The sequence below is a fragment of the Macrotis lagotis genome, chromosome 1 (assembly GCF_037893015.1).
Source record: "Macrotis lagotis isolate mMagLag1 chromosome 1, bilby.v1.9.chrom.fasta, whole genome shotgun sequence".
Classification (NCBI taxonomy): Eukaryota; Metazoa; Chordata; class Mammalia; order Peramelemorphia; family Peramelidae; genus Macrotis; species Macrotis lagotis.
The window spans coordinates 848,636,039-848,657,347 of NC_133658.1; the positions used below are offsets into that span (position 1 = coordinate 848,636,039).

At 42.8% G+C, this 21,309-nt stretch overlaps 2 protein-coding genes and 1 long non-coding RNA gene across 6 annotated transcripts in view; 1 reads left to right on the plus strand and 2 right to left on the minus strand.

Annotated features, from left to right (window-relative positions):
* Positions 1-402: 402 nt before the first annotated feature.
* On the plus strand, positions 403-13,035 carry LOC141508709 (uncharacterized). 2 transcript variants are annotated; one of them, XR_012474478.1, is made up of 3 exons: positions 403-747; positions 7,107-8,497; positions 10,438-13,035. It is a non-coding gene; the product is annotated as an uncharacterized LOC141508709 (long non-coding RNA). The 2 variants fall into 2 exon arrangements; XR_012474479.1 differs by having other exon boundaries at positions 406-747; positions 7,107-7,377; positions 10,438-13,033.
* On the minus strand, positions 3,111-7,325 carry LSM10 (LSM10, U7 small nuclear RNA associated). Of its 3 annotated transcripts, XM_074217557.1 has the most exons (3): positions 7,067-7,198; positions 6,509-6,860; positions 3,111-4,161 (listed from the first exon to the last, which is right to left on the minus strand). In XM_074217557.1, exon 3 carries the CDS (start codon positions 4,123-4,125, stop codon positions 3,754-3,756), a length of 372 nt encoding a protein of 123 aa, XP_074073658.1. In that variant the 5' UTR covers positions 4,126-4,161; positions 6,509-6,860; positions 7,067-7,198; the 3' UTR covers positions 3,111-3,753. The 3 variants fall into 3 exon arrangements, with proteins under 3 accessions (XP_074073658.1, XP_074073659.1, XP_074073657.1); XM_074217558.1 differs by lacking the exons at positions 6,509-6,860; positions 7,067-7,198 and adding an exon at positions 7,249-7,325; XM_074217556.1 differs by lacking the exon at positions 6,509-6,860.
* Positions 13,036-13,965: 930 nt separating the features above from the next.
* Positions 13,966-21,309, minus strand: part of OSCP1 (organic solute carrier partner 1) — a 50,700-nt gene continuing 43,356 nt past the window's right edge. Inside the window, exons 9-10 of the mRNA XM_074217554.1 lie at positions 17,052-17,115; positions 13,966-16,181 (exon numbers count right to left, since the gene is read on the minus strand). Of these exons, the coding sequence (XP_074073655.1) occupies positions 16,065-16,181; positions 17,052-17,115 (181 nt within the window). The 3' untranslated portion in view covers positions 13,966-16,064. The remainder of the gene's footprint in view (positions 16,182-17,051; positions 17,116-21,309) is intronic.

Consider the following 21,309-nt stretch of genomic DNA (forward strand, 5'->3'; position numbering starts at 1 on the left):
ACTCATTATCTTCTTTCCTTTGACACTGATATGATCCCTCCCTTCCCCTTTTACACTCTGCTCCGCATACCTCACTTAGCTGATTGAAAATATAGGACTTTATGGAGGCAGAGAAAGACAGGAAAAAAGGAAGGACACATGATTACAAATCTATGAGAAAAAACCACCCCAACCTAAAGGCGCCAGCCGGGGAGCTGTCAGCAGGACATAGATGCAAGGAGATTGGTGTGTGACAACACACACACACACACAGACACACAGACACATAACACTCTACATGCCATCTCCTGCTCTGGGGATGCAGACAGCACTGCCATAACAAAATGACGCCTGTCACAACAGCTTGAGATGGCTGGCTGACGATGCACAGGCTCTCTGAGCAGCTGGTGACTGTCACAGAAGGGAGGGGGATGAGGGAACAGGCACACTCACTCACATCCTGTCCCTTCAGACTCTCAACTCCACCCCTCTTCCGGCACCAGGCTGGCTGGGGGCTTCCCCTGGCAGGCAGTTGGTGGGCTGGAGGGCAATCCCAGGACAAACATGTCCTATGCTGAGAGTCATTTCTTTGCCATGGATCATGGAAAGAGGCAGCTGTAAGACCAGATAAATTTCCAATGCTAGTTTATTTATCTGACCTTTCTTAGTCCTTGCCATGAATATAATGAAGAGATCACTGGCTTGGGACCTAGACCTGGATTCAGATCTGGACTCAAATTCTACCTGACATTACCAGTATGATTTTGGGTGAGTCACTTATCTTTCCTCATCTGTGCAATAAGGGAGCTAGACCAGATGGCTGCTGAGGCTCATCCTGGATTTGGATCACTGATCCTATAAATCTCTCAGGTGGGCCTAACTCCATTAGCTTTGCAACTTTGGACATGACCCATCCCAAGGGTTGTTCTCAAGGCCCCTTCCCATCTTTCAGAACTGTTTGGTCACTTGTTCATTCCATTAGGAAGAAAGAAAAAGCCAGAGGCAGATGATTTCAGCCTGGATGTAGGTCAAATTGAGATCTAGCTGACACCTTCATTCCTGCTCTTCCCTAAGGGGAAATGTTCTCTAAATTTTAGTTAATCTAGGATAAGGTGAGCAATAGGCACGTTTGGTGGTTTCCATTTGTTAGGTGCTCATAATCAGGGGTTATATCTATTTTCATGATGAAATAGAAGGGAGAGAGTAGGTCTCTCTTTGACGCCTGCGCTGGGGCTTAGTGAAAAACAGTTGGGATATAATCAGGGGACTTCCAGATCCATCTGGGCATACCAAGAGAAAAAAAAGGTCACTCTAGCTGTCTTTTCCAGTTCCGATTTCTCTTTCCTCTACAAAAAAAGAAACAGAATGAAACTCCAAACCCCTTATTTTGTGTTCTGGCAGCCTATTCCTTAATGCTTAGAAGCTTGGCATATAATATGAAATGAGCTAACATATGCAAGCCTCAAGACACTATATAAATGATGGTGTTTATTGTTATCATACTGTTTGTTGTACCAGAATGGGGGGGGGGTGGAGTACATTCAATTTGTAACCTACATGGGTTAGTCACCCTGTTTGGGCTGCCACTTAACTCATTTCTATATAAATTTCTTACCATCTTGTCTTTTAGGATAATCCAAGTGATTTAAGTATATGTTGTTAAATATTCTCACATTTCCATAGTCATTTAAGGTGCAAAGTTGGCAATGAAGGTATTATCACTCAGTGGGGAAAGGGTAGTCCCAAACCTTTTATTAAATCATTTACTAGAAATCCCAGATATGGAAGCTGCTTCCAGAGACAACTGAAGGGTAACTGACAGTCTTGGAGTTGTGTGGACTACTGATAGACTAAGTGACTTGGCCTTGGTTGCATAGCTAGTATGCCTCAGAAACAGGACTTGGTTTCAGAGCTTAAATCCAAGGCTGGTCATCCTTCCATTATACCATGTTGCTTCTCATCTAAGCTTTATACAGAAAGAAATAAATGTTGTCCCTGGTGGTCAGTGCTCTTTCTCCTCCAGCTCTCAAGTCCAAGGTGAGTCTAATGATTCTTCCTGAATACTTTCCAAATCCCAAGTCCCTCATTACCCCAGTATCTGGCCCCCATGAGGGGTCCTTAGCTCCTAAGTTTGCTTTTATATTGGTGCCACTACAGATACAGAACATTTTAAAAGCCAGCAGTCTATGTCTATCTAAATCACAATATCCCTACCCTTTGCTCCTTCCTGACATTAATTTTCAGCCCTTCAAGGGGGAAAGTGCATGACAGACGGCAGTGATCATCACCTTCTCAGGCCTTCTTTCTATATTCAGGAAGCCACATTTTCATGAGGTAGCTCTTTCTTATCTCTACTCACTATAGGAAAATATATTTCTAAAAAGCTCATTAGCCTTGGACTCCTGGTGTTCGATCCCTTGAAAGCAGCGGACTTTTTGGGATGGTTTTTGTACTCTTGAGTCACTGGGATTTCTGTTACAGAACCCACAAAGTCAAATAGGAGAGGGACTCCACTTTATGTAAGCAGCAGGGCAGAGATAAGACAACACTACTGGAAAATTCTCATCCTGAAAAATGCTTTTCTGACCACAACCTCCTGGGCTGAGACTGATAAAAAACCACTTTAGTATTAATAAACACTCACCAATGGCACTGTTGACATTACTGTCAGTCACCATAGGAAATGGAGGTAATTTTGAGCCCAAGTAAACAGGGACTTTTGACTCACCTTCCTCCCTTCTGTTTCATCTCATCATTTCAAACCCCAAGATGTGCCTTCTGCTTGCCTCAGAGTCCCCCATGGCTAAACTCCCAGGAATTAGGAACCCATAGCTTGCCCTCATTCTCAGAAAACAAAGGTCAAGCAAATAAACCACATCAACTGAGAAAATAGATGCTGAGGTTGGAACAGAGGTTTAGGGGCAACTGAACCACAGTCTTCTACTCTTTAAAGGACTATCATGTGGACGAGATATCAAACTTATGTTTCTAGGACTCAGAGAAAAACTAAGAGGGGTGGCAAGTTATGGGGACATTGGTTTTAGCAAAACCACTTCCTAATAAGGAGACATTCATCAATGGACTAGCAACTCAGAATAAAAACTCACGCGTACGTAGTGATTTCAGGCTGCTTGTGAAGTAATTCAATGAGGCCTGGAAAGATGAACAGAGTCCTGTGTTGGGAGGAGCTCTGAACAGATGACCTCTGAGGTCCCTTCTAATTCTAGGAGTCTATGATTCAGAGGAAAAAAACAAACAATTCCTTTCCCGGCTGGACTGAAGTGCTTTAATTCTGCATAACATAGATAGACAAGTGGGGGTCTAGAAGGCCTAAGACTCATGTGTTTGCATCCGAGTTTGGTTTTAGAAGTAAACAACTGAGTGGAAAGAGTTCACAAAATACTCTTAGGCAGGCACATTTAGTAGCAAAGATCATCAATGCATTTTAGGAAGTATCAAATATGGCTGAAATGAACTCTTTAGTATAGAATTGGGAGCTCTCTGAGGCTGAATGATCAGTTAGCCAAGCCCCAGTGGCCAGGAAGCATGGGGAATGGTCTTCAATTAACCCAAGATCAAGGACATATCAGATTTGGGTACCCAGATCAAATCCTGGGTTTATTAAAGGCAAATGTGGCTTCAGAACGAACTAGTCTTTCTCCTTGTGGTCTGCATCCTCATTGGGAAGAACTGGCTGTCAGAAGCAGTGCAGTCTCCATCTTTGGCTATAATGCCAAGGACTCCAAAGGAATCCGAGTGAAAAGGGAATGTCTTTCACTTGTACTTCCTGGTAGGAAATTCCCTCCGGCCTTTACCCTCACTGCCAAAGTTCCGAACTCGATGGATGGCCTGAAGTTGCTGCTCGATGGTGGCAGTGATATCTACATCATCGGGAATGTGGACATAGCGGACATTGCGACCAGTCACAAAGAGGTCATCAAGCTGCACCTGCTGGCCCTGCCGGTCTGTGTAAGTGACCTCAGCCAGGCGAATGTTCATGAAGGCATCTACATTGTCCACTCGGCCACGGGCCACAGTCTCATCCCGCAGATCCACTGTAGTCACTAGGCCTCGGAGTCCCTGTAGCAGGATGACCAGACTATTCTCAGCAATAGTGCGCTCCTTTACTGAGTGGCTGACCTCCATCTGGCAGTGAAGAGGTGAGGAAATTTCAATACTTCACTGAAGACAAAAGAAAACAGATATAAGTAGGGGCAGGTGAAAAGCCTAACTCAATCTTATAGAATCTTTAGTTAGGTCATCAAGATTTTTTGATGATGTGGACCTCTATAGCATCTGGTGAAACTTAGAAGACCTCTTCTTAAAATGTTTTTTAAATGTATAAAATACATGGAATACTAAGGAAATCAGTTATAATGAAATACAATTACCAAAATGCTTTTAAAAACACATCAGAGGTCCCAGGTTAAGAACCTTTGACTTAGTCCAACCACCTCATTTTGGCCATAAGGACATTGAAATCTAGGGACAGAGGTTCCCTGCCTCACTCAGTCACACAGATAATAAATAGCAAAACTGGGATTTGAACTCGGTTATTTTAGTTTTAAATCCATTTATTTTTTCTGTACTGCACTGATTCTCAGAGTTTCTCCAAATATTACTTCAAACCACTTCGCTCTGAGAACAACCTGCCTATTTCTACCTAGCTCCATTTCTCACAGCAGTCTGGGATTTAACAGACAATACCCATTGGTATATGTTGATTTGTTGTAGTCTTCTATGGCCAGTGTGGCTTTGTGGGTAAGGGTAAGGATTATGTCTCCTTCCTTTATCCCAGCCTCAAACCTGTGCTGGGCAAGCTGGAAGATAAGAGTCAGATATGGGTGCCAGGACAGGATGTCTGTTTTACGCTGTTTCTACCTGGGTGACCTTCAGTGAGTCACTTCCCATCTTCCTGGAACTCAGTCTGATTGGCAAAATGAGAAAGTTGGACTAGGTATTCTCCAAGAAGACACGTGACAAAGACTTGTTTAAGGAATGCTAAGACTTGGCAGCACAGATCCTCATCCTCCCAATTGTTAGCTGGGCAAGGTTCTTTCCCTTTGGAGTCTGTTTCTCTCATCTATATGATGGTGAAATGAGGGAGCTGGAATAGATGATATTCTCTAAGATCCCTATAAATTCTTTAGTGGATTAATCAAGTGGTTCACTTGGGACTAGTGTACTTTTTTTTTTATTTTTAGGTTTTTGCAAGGCAAATGGGGTTAAGTGGCTTGCCCAAGGCCACACAGCTAGGTAATTATTAAGTGTCTGAGACCGGATTTGAACCCAGGTACTCCTGACTCCAGGGCCGGTGCTCTATCCACTGCACCACCTAGCCGCCCCAATTTGAACTTGTTTTTTAAAAGTGTGTTTCACTATTTCAAGGTACCTGATTTCCTTTATAATCCTATGTATTTTATTTTAGCACTTAAAAAACATTCTCAGGGTGGCTAGGTGGCGCAGTGGATAGAGCACCGGCCTTGGAGTCAGGAGTACCTAAGTTCAAATCCGGTCTCAGACACTTAATAATTACCTAGCTTTGTGGCCTTGGGCAAGTCACTTAACCCCATTGCCTTGAAAAAAATCTAAAAAAACCCCCCAAAATAAAAAAAACATTCTCAGTAGAAGGGATACATTGGTCCCACCAAACTAACAGGGGATTCCATGTTAAGAGGGGAAAAAAAAAAGGTTAAGAACCACTGTTAATTTCAGTAGGATTTAATCAGATGAAGGATTAGCAAATTCTTAAAATAATCACAGGTTTTTTTCAGAGCCGGAAAGGCCTTTGGTGGCCACTTAGACCTGAGAAATAGCAGTAATTCAATCTTTGTTTCATTTCCAGTAAGGGATAAACCACTACTCTCAGAGGTCAACCATTCCATTTTTGAAATAATCTAGTTCTTAGAAAAAATTTTCAAATTACAAAGTAAAATTTACATCTTTCAACTTCTACTAGTGCTTCAAATTCAAAAAGCCCTTGGCAATCATTAATTCAATATTTATTACTAAATATCAATTATGTGTAGTAAGGCCACAGATGCTAGAGCTAGCCTGGAAGGGGATTTCACAGGTCACCCTGTCCAACACTTCATTTTAGAGATGTGGAAACTGAGGTCCAGCAGGCATAGTAACTTGTCCAACCCACAAGGAGTATTTGTTGCAGGAAGGACTCCAGCTGCACTGTTGATGCTATTTCCACTCTTCTAGCTCTAGATATCAAGCTGAGCTAAGCCTTCATCATGTGAGATCACCTCTCCAGAGAAGGAGGAATCTTTTTTTTTTTTTGGCAAGGCAGTGGGGTTAAGTGACTTGCCCAAGGCCACACAGCTAAATATTATTAAGTGTCTGAGGCTGGATTTGAACTCAGGTACTCCTGACTCCAAGGCCAGTGCTCCATCCACTGTGCCACCTAGCCGCCCTGGGAAAGAGGAAGCTTGATCAAAGTAGCAGAGATAGAACTCAAGTTTCCACCAAGCAATTTTTTTTGGGGGGGGGGCCCTGAGGATGGTGAATTAAGGCTTTATACCTGGTACACCGTCACCTTCTCAGACTATGGTGAGGTTGAGGTTCAAGTGCCCTGGAGGCTCGAAGCCTTCTGACTTTTGAAGAGGGGGAAGAGTGGGGTGAGATGAAGAAGGGATAGTCTCCAGCTTCTTGTGGAAGGATCCAGCCTGAGAAAGGGATAGCAATTTCCTATCCATTGGGGGGAGGGGCCTGGAAACCTCCAGTTCAAATGCAGAAAGTCGCTTCATCCGCCTGCCTCAGTTTCCCTCTCTATAAAACGGGGACAATAGCAAGCACCATCCTCCCGGGGTCACCGGGACCATCAAGCGCGATACTGACGGGCACAGTGCATCCATCAATAACACTAGACGGAGCTGTGGATAATTTGGGAAGCTCTCATTATTGCTAATAGGGTCCAGGCTGGCAGTGGGGGGGGGCGCTACGGAATCTCCTCCCCCTCCTTCCCTGCCTCCCCGGGGCCCACTCCCGCCCGAGCTGGCGCCTCTCCCCCGCCCCCACCTGGGATCACCTTGCCCTCCACGCCCCCTCCTCCCGCACTCCCTCCCGTCTTCGGACCCACCACGCAGGGCCCTTCACTCCTCTTTTTCTCTCTCTCCCAGGCCTGGGAGGCCTCCAGGAGCCATGGAGGAGGCGAGCGCGCGGCCTCACCACCCTTGTCCTCCAGGACCAGAGAGAGGCTGGGGACGTGGCCACGTGACTCGGTCGCGCCAACGCCGCGGGAGCAGGGAAAACTACAAGTACCAGAAGGCGTGGCGGCGGTCGGCTCTTCCGGCGCTTCTTCCGGCGCACTCTTGCGCATGCCTGTTGGGACCGCTGAGGAAGCCCAGCTCCCACCCCGCCTCCTCCACGAAGCCCTCCCTGATCGCTTCCGTTAGTATCTCAACCCTTCCTTTGTCCGCAACGCGGCCCAGTGACGTGGAACGGGCTTTCTTCTAAATCGGATTTTGCCTCCTTGCTCCCCTCTCCCCGCTCCAGGCGTTTCCCATTGGCTGGAGGTGCCCCGCCCCTGGTCACGTGCCCTGGCCTCCTTCCCAGGCCCGGGAAGCCTTCCCTGTGGAGCTCTACCTGACCCGGTTTACTAGGCCTTAGCATGACGTCACCCCTTAAGCTCCCCGAGGGCAGGCACTCGCTTTTGCCTTTTTTCCCTTTTTTAGTTTTTGCAAGGCAAATAGGATTAATCGGCTTGCCCAAGGACACACAGCTAGGTCATTATTAAGTGTCTGAGGTTGGATTTGAACTCAGGTACTTCTGAATCCAGGGCCTATCCATTCCACCACCTAGCCACTCCATTTTTGTCTTTTTTAAAAAATCTAAATTAAAGACAATGGGGTTAAGTGACTTGCCCGAGGTCACAGAGCTAGGTAATTTCAAAGTGTCTGAGGCTGAATTTGAACTCAGGTCCTCCTGACTCCAAGGCCGCTGCTCACTCCACTAGCTGTCCCTCCTTGTCTTTATTTTTAATCCCTGTATAGGACCAGGTCAATTTGGCCTCCATTTTCTCCTGTTGTTCTTGTTTGTCCCACTTTCAGTGACCCCATTTGGGGTTTTCTTGGTTTGTCGTTTCCTTTTCCAGCTCATTAGACTGAGACAGACAGGGTTCAGTGACTTGATAAGTCTTCCTGACTCCAGATCGGTTGCTCTATTCATTATGCCACCTAGCTTGCCCCTTTGTCTTCTGCAACGTGGAAACCTACCCCAACATTGCCCCAAATTGAGGATTTATAAACAAGGAGTTATTAATAATCCCATTACCGCCCTCCAGTTTTACTGCTTTACTGGAGTCTGTCTTATCTCCCCAGCTGGGACTTGCAAACTTCCTCAGGGCAGGTCTATATTTATTTTTGTACCTGTAGGTGCGAAGCTACTATTTATTAGGCCAATGAAGGCTGTGAGAAGGTGTTGAGGCGTGACAGGTGTGGGAAAGTTGAGTTTCATGGAGGGTGTGGTCAAAGGTTGGCTGAGGAGAACCGAACTGGATTTAGACTTTCAGGTGTGTTTTTCAGTGGCAAACTGAGAATCATTGACTATTAGGGTGGTGGTGGGAGGTGGGGTGGTGATGGAAGTAATTAGAGTAGACCATGACCTTCACAAATTATGTTGTAAAAGCTAAATCAATCAAACATTATTCAACAACTGTTATGGTTCGGGAAACTGTAGAGGCAAAAGACAGTTCCTGCCCTAGTGAAGTTTACAACATAATAGGGGAGAACCACATGCAAACATATACAAAGCAAGCTATATACAGGATTGCTTTTTGTTCTTCCTTCTCAAAGGCAACCATGACATCAGCCACAACATGCGGGTGAATAGGATTTAAGCAAGGGTGGGCAGAGCAAAGTCACCAGCCTCACTTTCTCCTCCAGAGCCATCTGGGTCCAGGAGCCAGATATGGATCATCAGGATTGCCCTGGCTCTGGAAACTGGGAGATCTTGGCCTTTTTAAGCCAGGGGTCTCTAAAAGTTTGACAGAGGCTTTGCATTTTTATTGATTAAAGCTAGGCTTTGTTTCATACAAAGAATGACCTCTTTAGGGGCAGCTATCTCACCTTAGACAGTAATTACCTACCTGTGTGACCTTGGGCAAGTCACTTGACCCTATTGCCTTACAAAAACAAAAAAAATGACCTCTTTAATCTAGTTTAAAAAATCAATATGGGAGACAAGACCCTGAGGTTTCCAGGCCAAACAGAAACAATTACTATTTACATTCACTCTGAGCCAATCAGGACTCAAAGAATACCCTAAAGAGGACAGAAAGGGGAAAGGAACAGTGAGGGGAGGAGACTCAAGGGAGGAGAAGGGGAAGAAAAAAGCCAGGTTGCCCAACTGGCCCAACATCCTACTACTCACAGAAGTTGTTTATCCTTTATTCTCTGAGGACCATGATGTCAGTGATGTAATGCCATGAACATGCAAATGAATTGGATATATAGGATAAATAGAAAATAAAAGAACACTAGAATTAAAAGGGCTTGGGAAAACCTTAAAGGAAGCTGGGGAATCAGCAGTAGAGCAGAGGGAGAGGGTTCTGGGAATGGGGGACAGCCAGAGAAAATGTCCTAAATATGGAGATGGAGAGTCTTATCCATTTATTCAGGAGGCCAATATCACTGAATTAAAAGTACCTGTCAGGGACGAAGATGTAGAAAGACTGGAAAGGTAGGAGGGGGCTAAAATACACTGTAAATGCCAAACACCAGAGTAGACAATGGCTAGTAGTAGTGTCATAGGAGTTCCCCCTTCTCTCTACCTCCCCCCCACCAAGATGAGAGAGGTTTGTGTGGATTTTAGGACAGAAGGGAAGGAGCCAGTAGTGGGGAGGGAAACTTAGAAAAATCAAATAATTATATGGAATTTTGGAGCTGGGGAGAATTCACCATCCATTTAGTCCAATCTACATACCTGAACAGTAATCTTTCCCTGGAGAGAAAAGAGGGAATGTATGAAATTTAGTTCTCTGGAGGTAGGAATGAAATTTAGGCTTATATGAGGGCATTAACTTAGGAATGACAGATAATGCTAATGTCTTTATTCTTATTACCTATTATAATCCCTGAGACAGAGACATTCTTGGCACAAGCAGGAAAAAAAAACTTCACTAGTGTGGGCATAGGTAATGATCACTCTACATTCCTCATAGTTGATTTCATGTGAGGGTTGAATAAAAAAAAGTCATCCCACTTATGATCACTCTAAGTGATTATTCTCTCTGGAACTTTTCCATAGGCATAGTCTTTAAGCAAATGAGGATTCCTATGTATGTAGCTGTTTGCAGGGTGTCCCATCTATTTGAATGAGACCTCTTTGATGCCAAGTATCCAAGTGGACAGAGGAATCTGGAAGACCTTAATTTATATCCTCAGACATTTACAAGTTGTGTGACCCTGAATAAACCACTTAAATCTTACTTGACCTTTGTTTCTTTTTCAGTAAAATGGAGACATACCTGCTCCCAGGATTGTGTGAAGATCAAATGAATTATTTGAGGCTGGGCACAAATGTTTTTTGACAGCATGTATAAACGCTTTGACAACCTTAAAGTACTAAAGTGGAATTACTATACTTTGTTTTTCCAGCAGTTAGGATGGTGTCTTGTATACAGTAAGTGCTTAATGCTTGCTGACAGACTGACATGGGCAGAAAAAATTGGGACAACTCTGGACAGCCCAGTGAGCTCACAAACATGCCTACCAGAGTTTCTAAAGGAAGTTTTGTGGTTTTTGATTAAAAACAGGGTAGACTCAAGGAAAATGAAGTAGAAGTTAGGATTTATGGATTCTAATCTAGTCCTAGTCATTAGCTTGAACCTTTTTTCAACCATGTTCTTGACCTTCTCACTAGGAAATCACAGGCCTTCCTTAACAGCTCCTCTTGGTAGTCATTGCAGAGTAGCCTTGACTCTGACTGAGAGGATAGATGCTAAGTACCCAGAAATTGGAGAGAACCCAAAAGGTGGGGGTGAGAGACTGGGTTCATCCCACAACTCAAACTGCTTTGATTTGGCCTGATCTGATCGTGTCATATTTACATTTGCAAATGGGTGCGCCTGATATTCTGGGAACTGACTTCAAATCAAATCACCAAGCCACATGACTCAGGAAAAGTTGGCATTTCTCCAACCAGTCCTCAACACATTCCTGCAACCCATTCCTTGCTGGACACATTGTGAGATAAAGAGGCCATGCAACAGCTGAGGACGGATGGTCAGTCTGTCAACAAGTACTTCTATGAGGAGACATCTCTGTGGCAGGCACTGGGTGAAGCTCTGGGGACACACATACACAGGGAAAAGAGAGGGTGGAACTAGGGAGGTGGTGTATATTTTGAAATTTGCATCTTTAGTGAAAGTTTGCAAAGTGCTATACAGATAGCATTTCATTTGAGATTCACAACCACCCTGTGAGGTAGACCCTATTCTCCCCATTTTACAGAAAACTGAGGTAGAGGATAGATATGGTGATAGCTAATAAGTTCTTTCAGACTTCAGAAACTCCATCCACTATAGATCAATGCTCTCTCCAGGATGAAAATGGTCTTTTTCCCAATTTTTTTTTCAGCATGGATATTTCAGTCTGTTTTGGGAAAGTGGACAGGTGAGGGTTTTTGGCTTTGTACTTTTCCATTGGGCATTAACATTCTTTCTACTGCTAAAACCTCCCACAGACAGGAATCCTTAGAGGAAATATAGTAGAGTGGTTATTATCCTAGAGTTAGAATCAGAAAAACTCAAGTTTTCCCTGTACCACTTAAGTCAAAGCTCCTTGATCCTCATTTCCCTCATCTGTAAAATTCCAGATAACACCCACAGAGCCTACCTGATGCAGAGAAACATAGGCATGGGGGTGATGAGATTAGCTGGAGACAAACTAAATCTTTTGTTTGCATTGCTAAGGGAATCTTCCTTCTTCCTTTATCTAATTTAGGCCACATCTCAGGGCCTTACCTTCAACCTGATTTGGATTACATAGTCTTCTGGTGGATCGGCCAGGGACCACCCAAGAGAGACCCCTCCCCAAAAAGCAAAAATCTCCAATGTGGGACTTAGGTCACTCCCAGGTCACCACTTTTCCCATGGACTCTCCCAAGGGAGAATTCAAGGAGACTGAGGAAGGGGCTGCCTCTCTTTTACCTTCCAGCCTCCTGTTGAAGCCTGGTCCGTTGCCCTGACAAGTTCAATCAGCAATATATGTGGTCTTCTCTTTTCTATCACTTTCTTACTGTGTTCTAACTTTTAATAAATCTTCCCAAAACCTGCATTCCCGAGTCTGAGTTGCAATTCATCCAAGGCAGAATTGAACCCAAGAAATAAGCCACCGGCTACATACCTACCTCACTGGGTTGTTGGTTTCTACATAGGCTGGATTCCAAGGTTTACAAAGCCCATTTTTGTCACTGAGGTTGGTAGGTCTTAATCATTCTCATTGCAGTGTAACAACTGAGGTCAAGAAGCTTAAATGATTTCAGGTCATACATTTAAAAGGAGTTGGAGTTGATTTGGGAATAGCTAACTGGGGGCTCTTTATATTATTTTAGGAGAATCCCATGAGAAAATGTCTATGAAAACACTGACAACATGAGATGCATGAAAGTCAGCTATTCCTTCCACTGCCCCATTGTGGTATGGTGTATTGACTTGATAAAATTTTGCCATCTGAGTATGAGCTCCTTCAGGTCTAACCAAGCTAGAAAGGCTTTGAATTCACACCTGGTAACAAAGCATGTATTATAGATAAGTGTAGTTATACAGAGAGGTTCATCTTAGAAAATGGGCCACCAAGTGAAGCTTTTTGGATACAATGCATGAAATGCCTAAAACACTGTGCATTCCACAGTTGACTGGAGTCAAGTAAATTTTAGTTATTACTTTTTTGCAAGGCAAAAAGTGCCTAAGGTCACACAAGTCAAATTTGAATTCAGGTTTTCCCAACTCCAGGGCCAGTGTCTGTCTACTGTGCCTCCTAGCTGCCCCTAGTTATCACTTTAAAAAAAAAAGTGATAGCCTCATCCAGAAGGTTGGTCCCTAGATTATGTGGTTTGGGCTGCAGTCACCTACCAAAAATGACCCAGGCTTCATGGATTGCAATCCATGGTAGAGCATAGTACTACTAGAGTGTGCAGAAGCACGTGGGCTGCTTTGGGGCTGGGTCACAAAGTCGAAAGCTTATTTTGGGATTTGTTTGGTAGGGCAGACCCCACTCACTTCTTCTTTTTTTTTTTTTTTTTTAGGTTTTTGCAAGGCAAATGGGGTTAAGTGGCTTGCCCAAGGCCACACAGCTAGGTAATTATTAAGTGTCTGAGACTAGATTTGAACCCAGGTACCCCTGACTCCAAGGCCGGTGCTTTATCCACTATGCCACCTAGCTGCCCCCCCCCCCCACTCACTTCTTGAAGCTTCCTTGAGGTTCTATGGCTTGAAATTAAGCTTAGACATGAAAGTTCTGAGTATGCTTGTGAGTCACAAGATGGGATCATTGATTTAGATTTGAGACCTTAGAGGTCATCAGTTCAGACCCTTTTACAGGTGAGGAAACTGATCTAGAAAAGTGAATTACTTGCCCGAGGTCACAAAGAGAGTTTAATGCCAAATGAAGCACTTCCATTGAATTATGCTGGTACACCTGGCTATAGACTGAAGCAAAGGCTGTGCTTGAGTGGATTATTCTCATGAGTCTTTTTATACCTCCTTAGCCCTGCCTCCAGTGTCTGAGGCAGGGGTAGGGAGGTGTTTAGGACAAGTCAAACCATGAAAAGAGCATTTGAGGGCTACATTTGGTTTGGGTTGTTAAGAGACTTCAGGGAGTTTTATTCCCATCCCCCCCTTATTTCTGATTTATCCTTTGTTCCCTTGTGGTCTCTGGACACTCCTACTGCCCCACACAAAGGAATTATACTCACTTTCTCAATATTAATGTTCAGGGGAATGGAACACACCAAAAGATTGCCTCATCAAAGAGCCACTTTAGGGTTAGAGATTTTTATCTTGTTTATTTACCAAGAAGATATGTTTGAATGAAATCACTGGCATAGGTCAGGAATATGTTTTTTGGAGGTGGCCACCTCTTGTTGGCAATTCATCCTTCAACTCCAAAGACCCAGAGGGCATGCTCCTGACAGCTGGAAAAGCCTGGCTATGGAGAGTATGCTTAGGCAGATTTAAAGGGACAGGCATTAGTCTTTAAATAGGTTGGAGCATTTTCCCCCTTGCTTAGCACCCGGCCAAAACCCCTGTCAAAGGGAGCCCAAATTTTATAAAAGGGACTGAACAGAAGGCACTTTGTAAACCCTTGAAGAAGTGTTAATGCATGCTACCTCCATCTATCAGATACTTTACTGGGGATGGGGTGGCAGTTTGCAAAAAACTATGTGAGATAGGTGAACAGAAAGCAACTTAAACTTGTTTGGTTTGTAAATTTAGACTTAACTCACTCATATCAGAACTATCCTCTGGGGCCAGGGCACAGTCTCTAGTTCTAGGAATAAATCTGAGGTTAGCTTTTGGCATTTTTTTTTTTTAGGTTTTTGCAAGGCAATGGGGTTAAGTGACTTGCCCAAGGTCTTACAGCTAGGTGATTATTGTCTGAGGCTGGAGGATAGCTTTTAAAATAAGAGAACACCCCCTTCCTCTTGTTCTCACTGCAGAAGAGGCCTGTTTTAGCTTGGATATGACAGGTAAAGGGGGGTGGAGGGAGGGGAAAAAAAGTAACTCCCGTGAGGTCCTACTTGGTGAAGCTGGATGCTCTCTCTCTCTCTCTCTCTCTCTCTCTCTCTCTATATATATATATATATATATATATATATATATATATATATATATATACACATATATGTAAAATTGTAGTTTAAGCTCTCTATTTTATTTGGAAGTGAACCATCCATGATTCATGAGGACCAATAAAGGGTTGCTGCATCATTCTAAAGTGCAAATCTTTTAGCTCTTAGAGGGAGCACATCTGGTCCCCCAGAAGGGGCTGAGGTGCAGGCCCATTCCCATGTTGCTCTGAGGGATGCCCCTCCCCAGCCTTCCCGATTGCAAAGCATGCTCCATAGGCTAGTTCCCACAAGCTACAGTAGTGCAGATAAGAGGGAGGGATTCCCCCTTCCTTCCCTTCTCATTCACTGCCAGTTCAACAGCAAGAGGCTGAATTTGATTTCAATTTCCTGAAAATAAAGAGGGCAAAACCTATGAATATTTTAAATGGGCCCTAATTAGATTCAGGAATCTTTTCCTCATGAAGGGAAATTGCATGACTGGTAATGGAAAGGCAAAGTGACAGCTCTTTGTGTTATCTCATTCCCCCAGAGCATAGAGAGACACACATCTCATGACCTCCTGGGTGTCTGGTAGGCCAGCCTGGGGATGGCAAAAATGTAGGAAGCAGTGGACAAAGAGCCAGGGGTAAGAGGCACAAGTCATGCTGAAAAGCAAAATATTTTTTCATATGTATAAATATATGTGTATATATATATATATATATATATATATATATATATATATATATATGCATTTCTATAGTTAAATAACTGTACATCCCTCTATGTTCCCCAGGCCTCCCTGAGATTCCTGTTCCCTACTAACCTATGGAGAAGTTTTCCAAACCCAAAAGAAACCTTTGGTTTCCCCACTAAGGATCAAAGACTCAGAAAAGATCCAGGCTTCCCACAGAAGAGTGGGGAGAGCCAAGCAGAGAGGCAGCACATGACCCTGCCCTTACTCTGGGGCTGGAATCTGAGCCTGTTCAGCCTTCGATGGCTAATGCAACATTTGGAGAGGAAACACGAAAAGGTCAAGTTTAAAAATCAGAATGAATTTAGCGGAGTGAATGGTGTGTGTGTGTGTGTGTCTGTGTGTGTGTGTGTGTGTGTGTGTGCGTGCAAGCATGTATACATGCCTTTGAGAGCAAGTCTGAGTGAGGCAAGGATGCTTTTGCAGCTGGTCACGCTACAAAAAAGGCTCCACTTGGTGGAAGACTAGCAACATCTCGGAGGCTCCAGGCCAGTCTCCGCAGTTGGTGCAGTAGTCTCCACTGGAGCTGGGTCCCTGGCTGGCCAGACCACTGCTACAATTCATCCATCATGGCCAGCAGATCATCACCCTTGCTGGTCTTCTGTTGGGGTTGATCATCGATCTCAAACTCCCCCATGATCCGTGTTAACTCTTCATTTCTCTGCTGGTCCTGTCAATGATAGGGACAAAGTAGCTGCAGATGTGCCTCTTCTGCTACTAGCATTTCTAGGTGGTGGAGTTCCCAGCTGCTCTTCTTTCTCTTCTAACCCATAATGGGGTTTTGTTCCTGGCTCCTTAATGGCCCCATCCTGTCCCAGCTTGTGGTCTTATCTTCCCTACTCTACTGTAAGCTCTCTGAGGGCAGGGGCTGTGTTGTCTAATTTGATTTCTACTCCCCAGAATAAGAGGATTCTCCCAGGGTAAGCCAAGCCCAGCATCCTGCCTCCCTAGGTCTCCTCTCTTCTGATTGGAGGGCTGAAGGGTGAGACATCAGCCTCATGCAAGCTCTCCTTTAGAGGGCAGCACCTGGACCCTCCATTTTGCCTGCCTGCCTGCTCTTTGAGGGCAGGGAGACTTTTCTTTTTCTTAGCACAGTGCCCAGCACATAGTAGGCATTTAATACATGTTTAATGAATTGGATTGGGATGGATATTTGTTAAACTGAATTGGCTTTTAAAGATTATTGATAATATTTAAAATTTAAATTGCTAAGTGATGACTCTGGAGTGGAAGAAGCTGAGAAGGAGAAACTTACTCAAGGTCACATAGCAAGTACAAGTAAGCAACAACTCCAGAGTGAGGTTCTAGGTCAATGCCCTTATTGGTGTCCAGCTCACTGAGGCCAAAGTCCCAAGAATGTGCCCCCCACTCTTCTCCTTTCCTACACTAATTTGCTATTAAAATTCTGCTGTTTCTGATGCCTTTGCACCCAGCTCTTCTCTCCCTTCCAAGTTTAATTAGTTATACAAAGTAGGTCCTGTTAGAAGTTATTCCTTTCCCAAGTCATTTCACTGCTTCACTGTGCCCTATGTTCACTTACCTGGGCTGCCTGGATATTGATGACTTGGTATGATAACTCTTCTGGCCTGGTTAATGCTGCATGTCTATGGAGAAAGGTAAGAAGAAAAACACCAACACATTTTAGTGCATGGATAAGTTTTCTGAAGAGAAACATAAGAACAGATATCTACTTCCTAATTTCCTTCAGGTTTTTTTCATGATGACCAGTGCTTCCTTACCAACAACACTGCTCATTGCTCAATATTGGCTTATGTGAGGGTGAAACAGGGGAGCCTTCAAAGCAGTATCTGATGGACTGTCACCTAATTTTAGCCCAATCACTATCTTTATGAAGTAGGAATAAAACATCAAGGCAGTCAGATAGTCCAGTGGACTCCAAGCCTGGAGTCAAGAAGATCTGAGTTCAAATCCTGTCTCAAATTCCAAAATGACAAGCGAATCACTTAACCTCTGTTTGACTTAGTCCACTGGAAAAGGAAATGGCAAACAGCTCCAGTGTCTTTTCCAAGAAAACTCCATGGATAGTAATAGTATGCTGTGGTCAATGGAGTAATATAAAGTCCCATGCAATTGAACAATAATAATAGAAATAAAACAGGCATTAGTTTAACCATCAATACTAGATTTATAAAGTGGATGAAAACTGCATATTTCTAAAACTTTGGTGTATATAGTGTGATGAGCAGACTGCTAATTTAATTTGTTTGCCTTATTTTTAAGGGTCACTAGCTACTGACATCATGAGCTTGGGGAAAAAGATTTGGGGAAATTTACCTCCATGTTGAATCTGAGTAAGTTACAAATATATAACTAAAAAAATATGTATATGTGTATATACACCTATGCTTTTGATTTGTTTGAATTCATGCCATTTATGAGTGCTGTGCTTGATGTCCTTGAATAGGAGGAGATGGGTGAGTCTGAGTCACATTTAAGAGCCTGTGTAGCACTTCAAGTCTAGACTGCTCAGTTTCACAAAAATCTATCTCTTTAATGTTAATAATACCACATGGCCAAAAATCCTAGAAGGGCAGATCTTAGAAAATCAAAATTTCAAGTAAGCTACAGGTCAAAGGAAGAACATGCAGTGGGGTAAGTAGCTGCAGCCCACTACCAACACCAGGAAGAGATCATATTGAAATAGGATTTTGGGAAAGCCTCTTCCCTCACTGTGATAAGTGTCATCCCTATATCTCTTCCAGGGGCCCTTCCTTCACCATTGCAGGTCATACATGTCACTCTGGGTCCTATTCCCCATGATCTCTTGACTGTGTGGGCACCACTGGAGGCCTTGAGTCATCCCTCACTTTTTTTTTTAGGTTTTTGCAAGTCAAATGGGGTTAAGTGGCTTGCCCAAGGCCACTCAGCTAGATAATTATTAAGTGCCTGAGGCTGGATTTGAACTCAGGGCCTGGTGCTCTATCCACTGCACTACCTAGCCACCCCCATCCCTCACTTTCAATACTATATAGGCCACTTACTTTCTGGGTAGTATTTCTTTGGTGATTTCTTTTATGTAGCTTCTCTGCTTCTTCCCTCAGTTCTTTTTTTTTTTTTTTTTTTGGTTATTTGCAAGGCAAACGGGGTTAAATGGCTTGCCCAAGGCCATGCAGCTAGGTAATTAGTAAGTGTCTGAGACTGGATTTGAACCCAGGTATTCCTGACTCCAGGGCTGGTGCTTTATCCACTGCGCCACCTAGCCACCCCTTCCCTCAGTTCTTTATGGCTTATATGCTGCAGGCTCCAAAAACCCAAGTCATTCTAAAGATATTCTTCTAATGTGGCCTCTTAGCATCATGAGAATATTGATAGCAAAAAGCTGGGCTTAGTACTTCCAGGGAACTTTCCCTATCAAAGATAAATGAAGCCTCTGTACTGATTTTCAAGTACAGATCCCACCAAGAAAAAGAGAAGATTCAAAGAAGTTTTCAACAGTAGACATCATGGAGAATTTTCAGTGAAGATCTGTCTCTTTGGAGGAAAAGGGGAAGTAAATCCCAGGAGTCAGGAGAGCAGGAAAACCAGTTGAGGCATTTAACCACAGTTAACAAGTTGGGAACAAACCACAGCTAAGCCAGAACCTGGACATAAAGGAGGAAACAAACCTCTGCAAAGGCAAAGACTCGACTGCATAAGCAACATCTTGGCCAGGGATCAGACTCCATCCCCAACAAAAAAGCTTGGATCTATACTCCTTATACCCCAGGAGCAGAGCTAAAACAACAAAGATGAACAAAAAGCTATAAGAGGGCTTACCATAGAAAACTATAGACAAAGACACAAAGACAATAACGATGCCATGTCTGAAGAAGAAATCAGTGGAAAATCACTCACAGAGGAAGACTCAAAAGTCTCTATGAATTGCACTGAAACATAAAAGCTCATTGAAGAGTTTAAAAAAATTTAAAAACCAAATAAGAGAAGAAAAATTGAAAAAAAAAATGAGAGTCATGCAGGAAAATTATGAAAAACTGACCAAAGAATTCAACACCTTTAAAAAGGTAATTGAAGAAAATAAAACCTGAAAAATTAGAATTGAATGAATAGAAACCAATGAATCTACGAGACTCTAAGATTCCATCCAACAAAATGAAAAAGCTGAAAAAATTGAAGAAAATGTAAAGTACCTTTTAGGTACTTTAGGAAAAACACATGATCTGGAAAATAGATCCAGAAGAGATAATCTACAAATCATTGGACTACCAGAAATCCTAGATAAAAAGAAAAAGAATCTGGAAAACATCATGCAGGAAATTATTAGGGAAAACTGTCCAAATCTGAAAGAACAAGAGGACAATATAACCATTGAAAGAATATACAGAACCCCTCCAGAAAGAGACTTCAGGATAAAAATGCCAAGGGCTGTTATAGTCAAATACCAGAATTCTCAAATAAAGTAGAGAATACTGCAAATAGCAAAAATAAAACAATTTAAATATAAAGGAAAACAGAATCAGACTCACACAAGGCCTATTAGCCTCAATACTGAAGGACCAGAAGACCGGGAATACCATATATCAGAGGGCAAAAGACTTGGGATTACAACCTAGAATTTACCACTCTGCAAAATTCAGCATATACTATCAGGGGAAATGATGGATGTTCCACAAATAGAGGACTTACAGAATTTCCTGACACAAAAACCAGAACTGAACAGAGAATTCAATCGTTAAATATACGACTCAAGAATTGCATAAAAAAGTAAATGAAAAGGGGAAGAAAAAAACCCCAAAACAAAACCAATGTTGGTCAAGACCATCAAATTGTATACAACCCTAAAAGGGAAGATATGACACTTCTAATTTTTGAGAACTTTACATCTCTTAGGATAATGGAAGGATTGAATATAATTGAAGAAAAGGGACTTAAAGGATATGGGTATAGTTGGGTCTTGTCTCTTCATTGAAAAGGTCCAAGATGACATCTCTATGTCTGGGACAAAAAAGCCCTGATGAAAAGCAGGGGCACTAACTCTGAATTTAAGTGTCTCAGTATCCTTTGACCCACTTTAACTCTGTCATGCTGACAAAGCTTAGCACTTTCTCTGTTGAGGGCATCATTAACTAGGTGTCCTGAGTCAGTGCCTCTATAATTTACAATCGTGTGTAAAATTCTCATTTGAGACCTCCGGAGCCTCCCAGGATTTAGAGACCTTTAAGATTCTTGCAGTTAATTAACAAGGAGTTAAGTACCTTGGTTGGGGGGGAGGTAAAGTGTGAGAGAAAATAGGCCTGGGGGGAGGGGTACAAATAGTTCAAGAAATGATTTGGTTTTGGATGATACTTTGACTCATGAAGAGGATTCTTGAAAAGGGGGTAAGGTGAAAAATTATTATAATTATAATTTGATGTAATTTGAGACAATACTGTTTATCAATCAATCAATCTCTAATGATAATTTGATAACAATTTGAGTTTATCAAGCAATCAAATAATCAAACAGTGATTGATAATACCTGATTAATAGTACTTGAATGATAAATAACACCAGGTGAAGAGGCACAAAGATCTATAATTTTAGAGGGAAAGAAGGGAAAGTGTGAACACTGAGTAAATTTTATTCAATAGATTTTGGCCCAGAGAGGGAATAAGATACATTCCCACTTGGGTTTAAAAATCTCTTCTAATCTACAGGGAAGGCGGGGGTGGGGAATGGAAAGATAAGGAAAGAAAGGACTGATAAAAGGGAAGGCAAAGGTCTAAGTGAATATAAACAAAGTTAAATTTTAAAAGAAAAGTTAAAGGGGAAAAGAGTAAAATTTTGGTGAGAAGGAATAG

Excerpts from the sequence above, each read along its gene's own strand:
- LSM10 (XM_074217558.1), bottom strand. The coding sequence starts at position 4,125 with ATGGAGGTCAGCCACTCAGTAAAGGAGCGCACTATTGCTGAGAATAGT.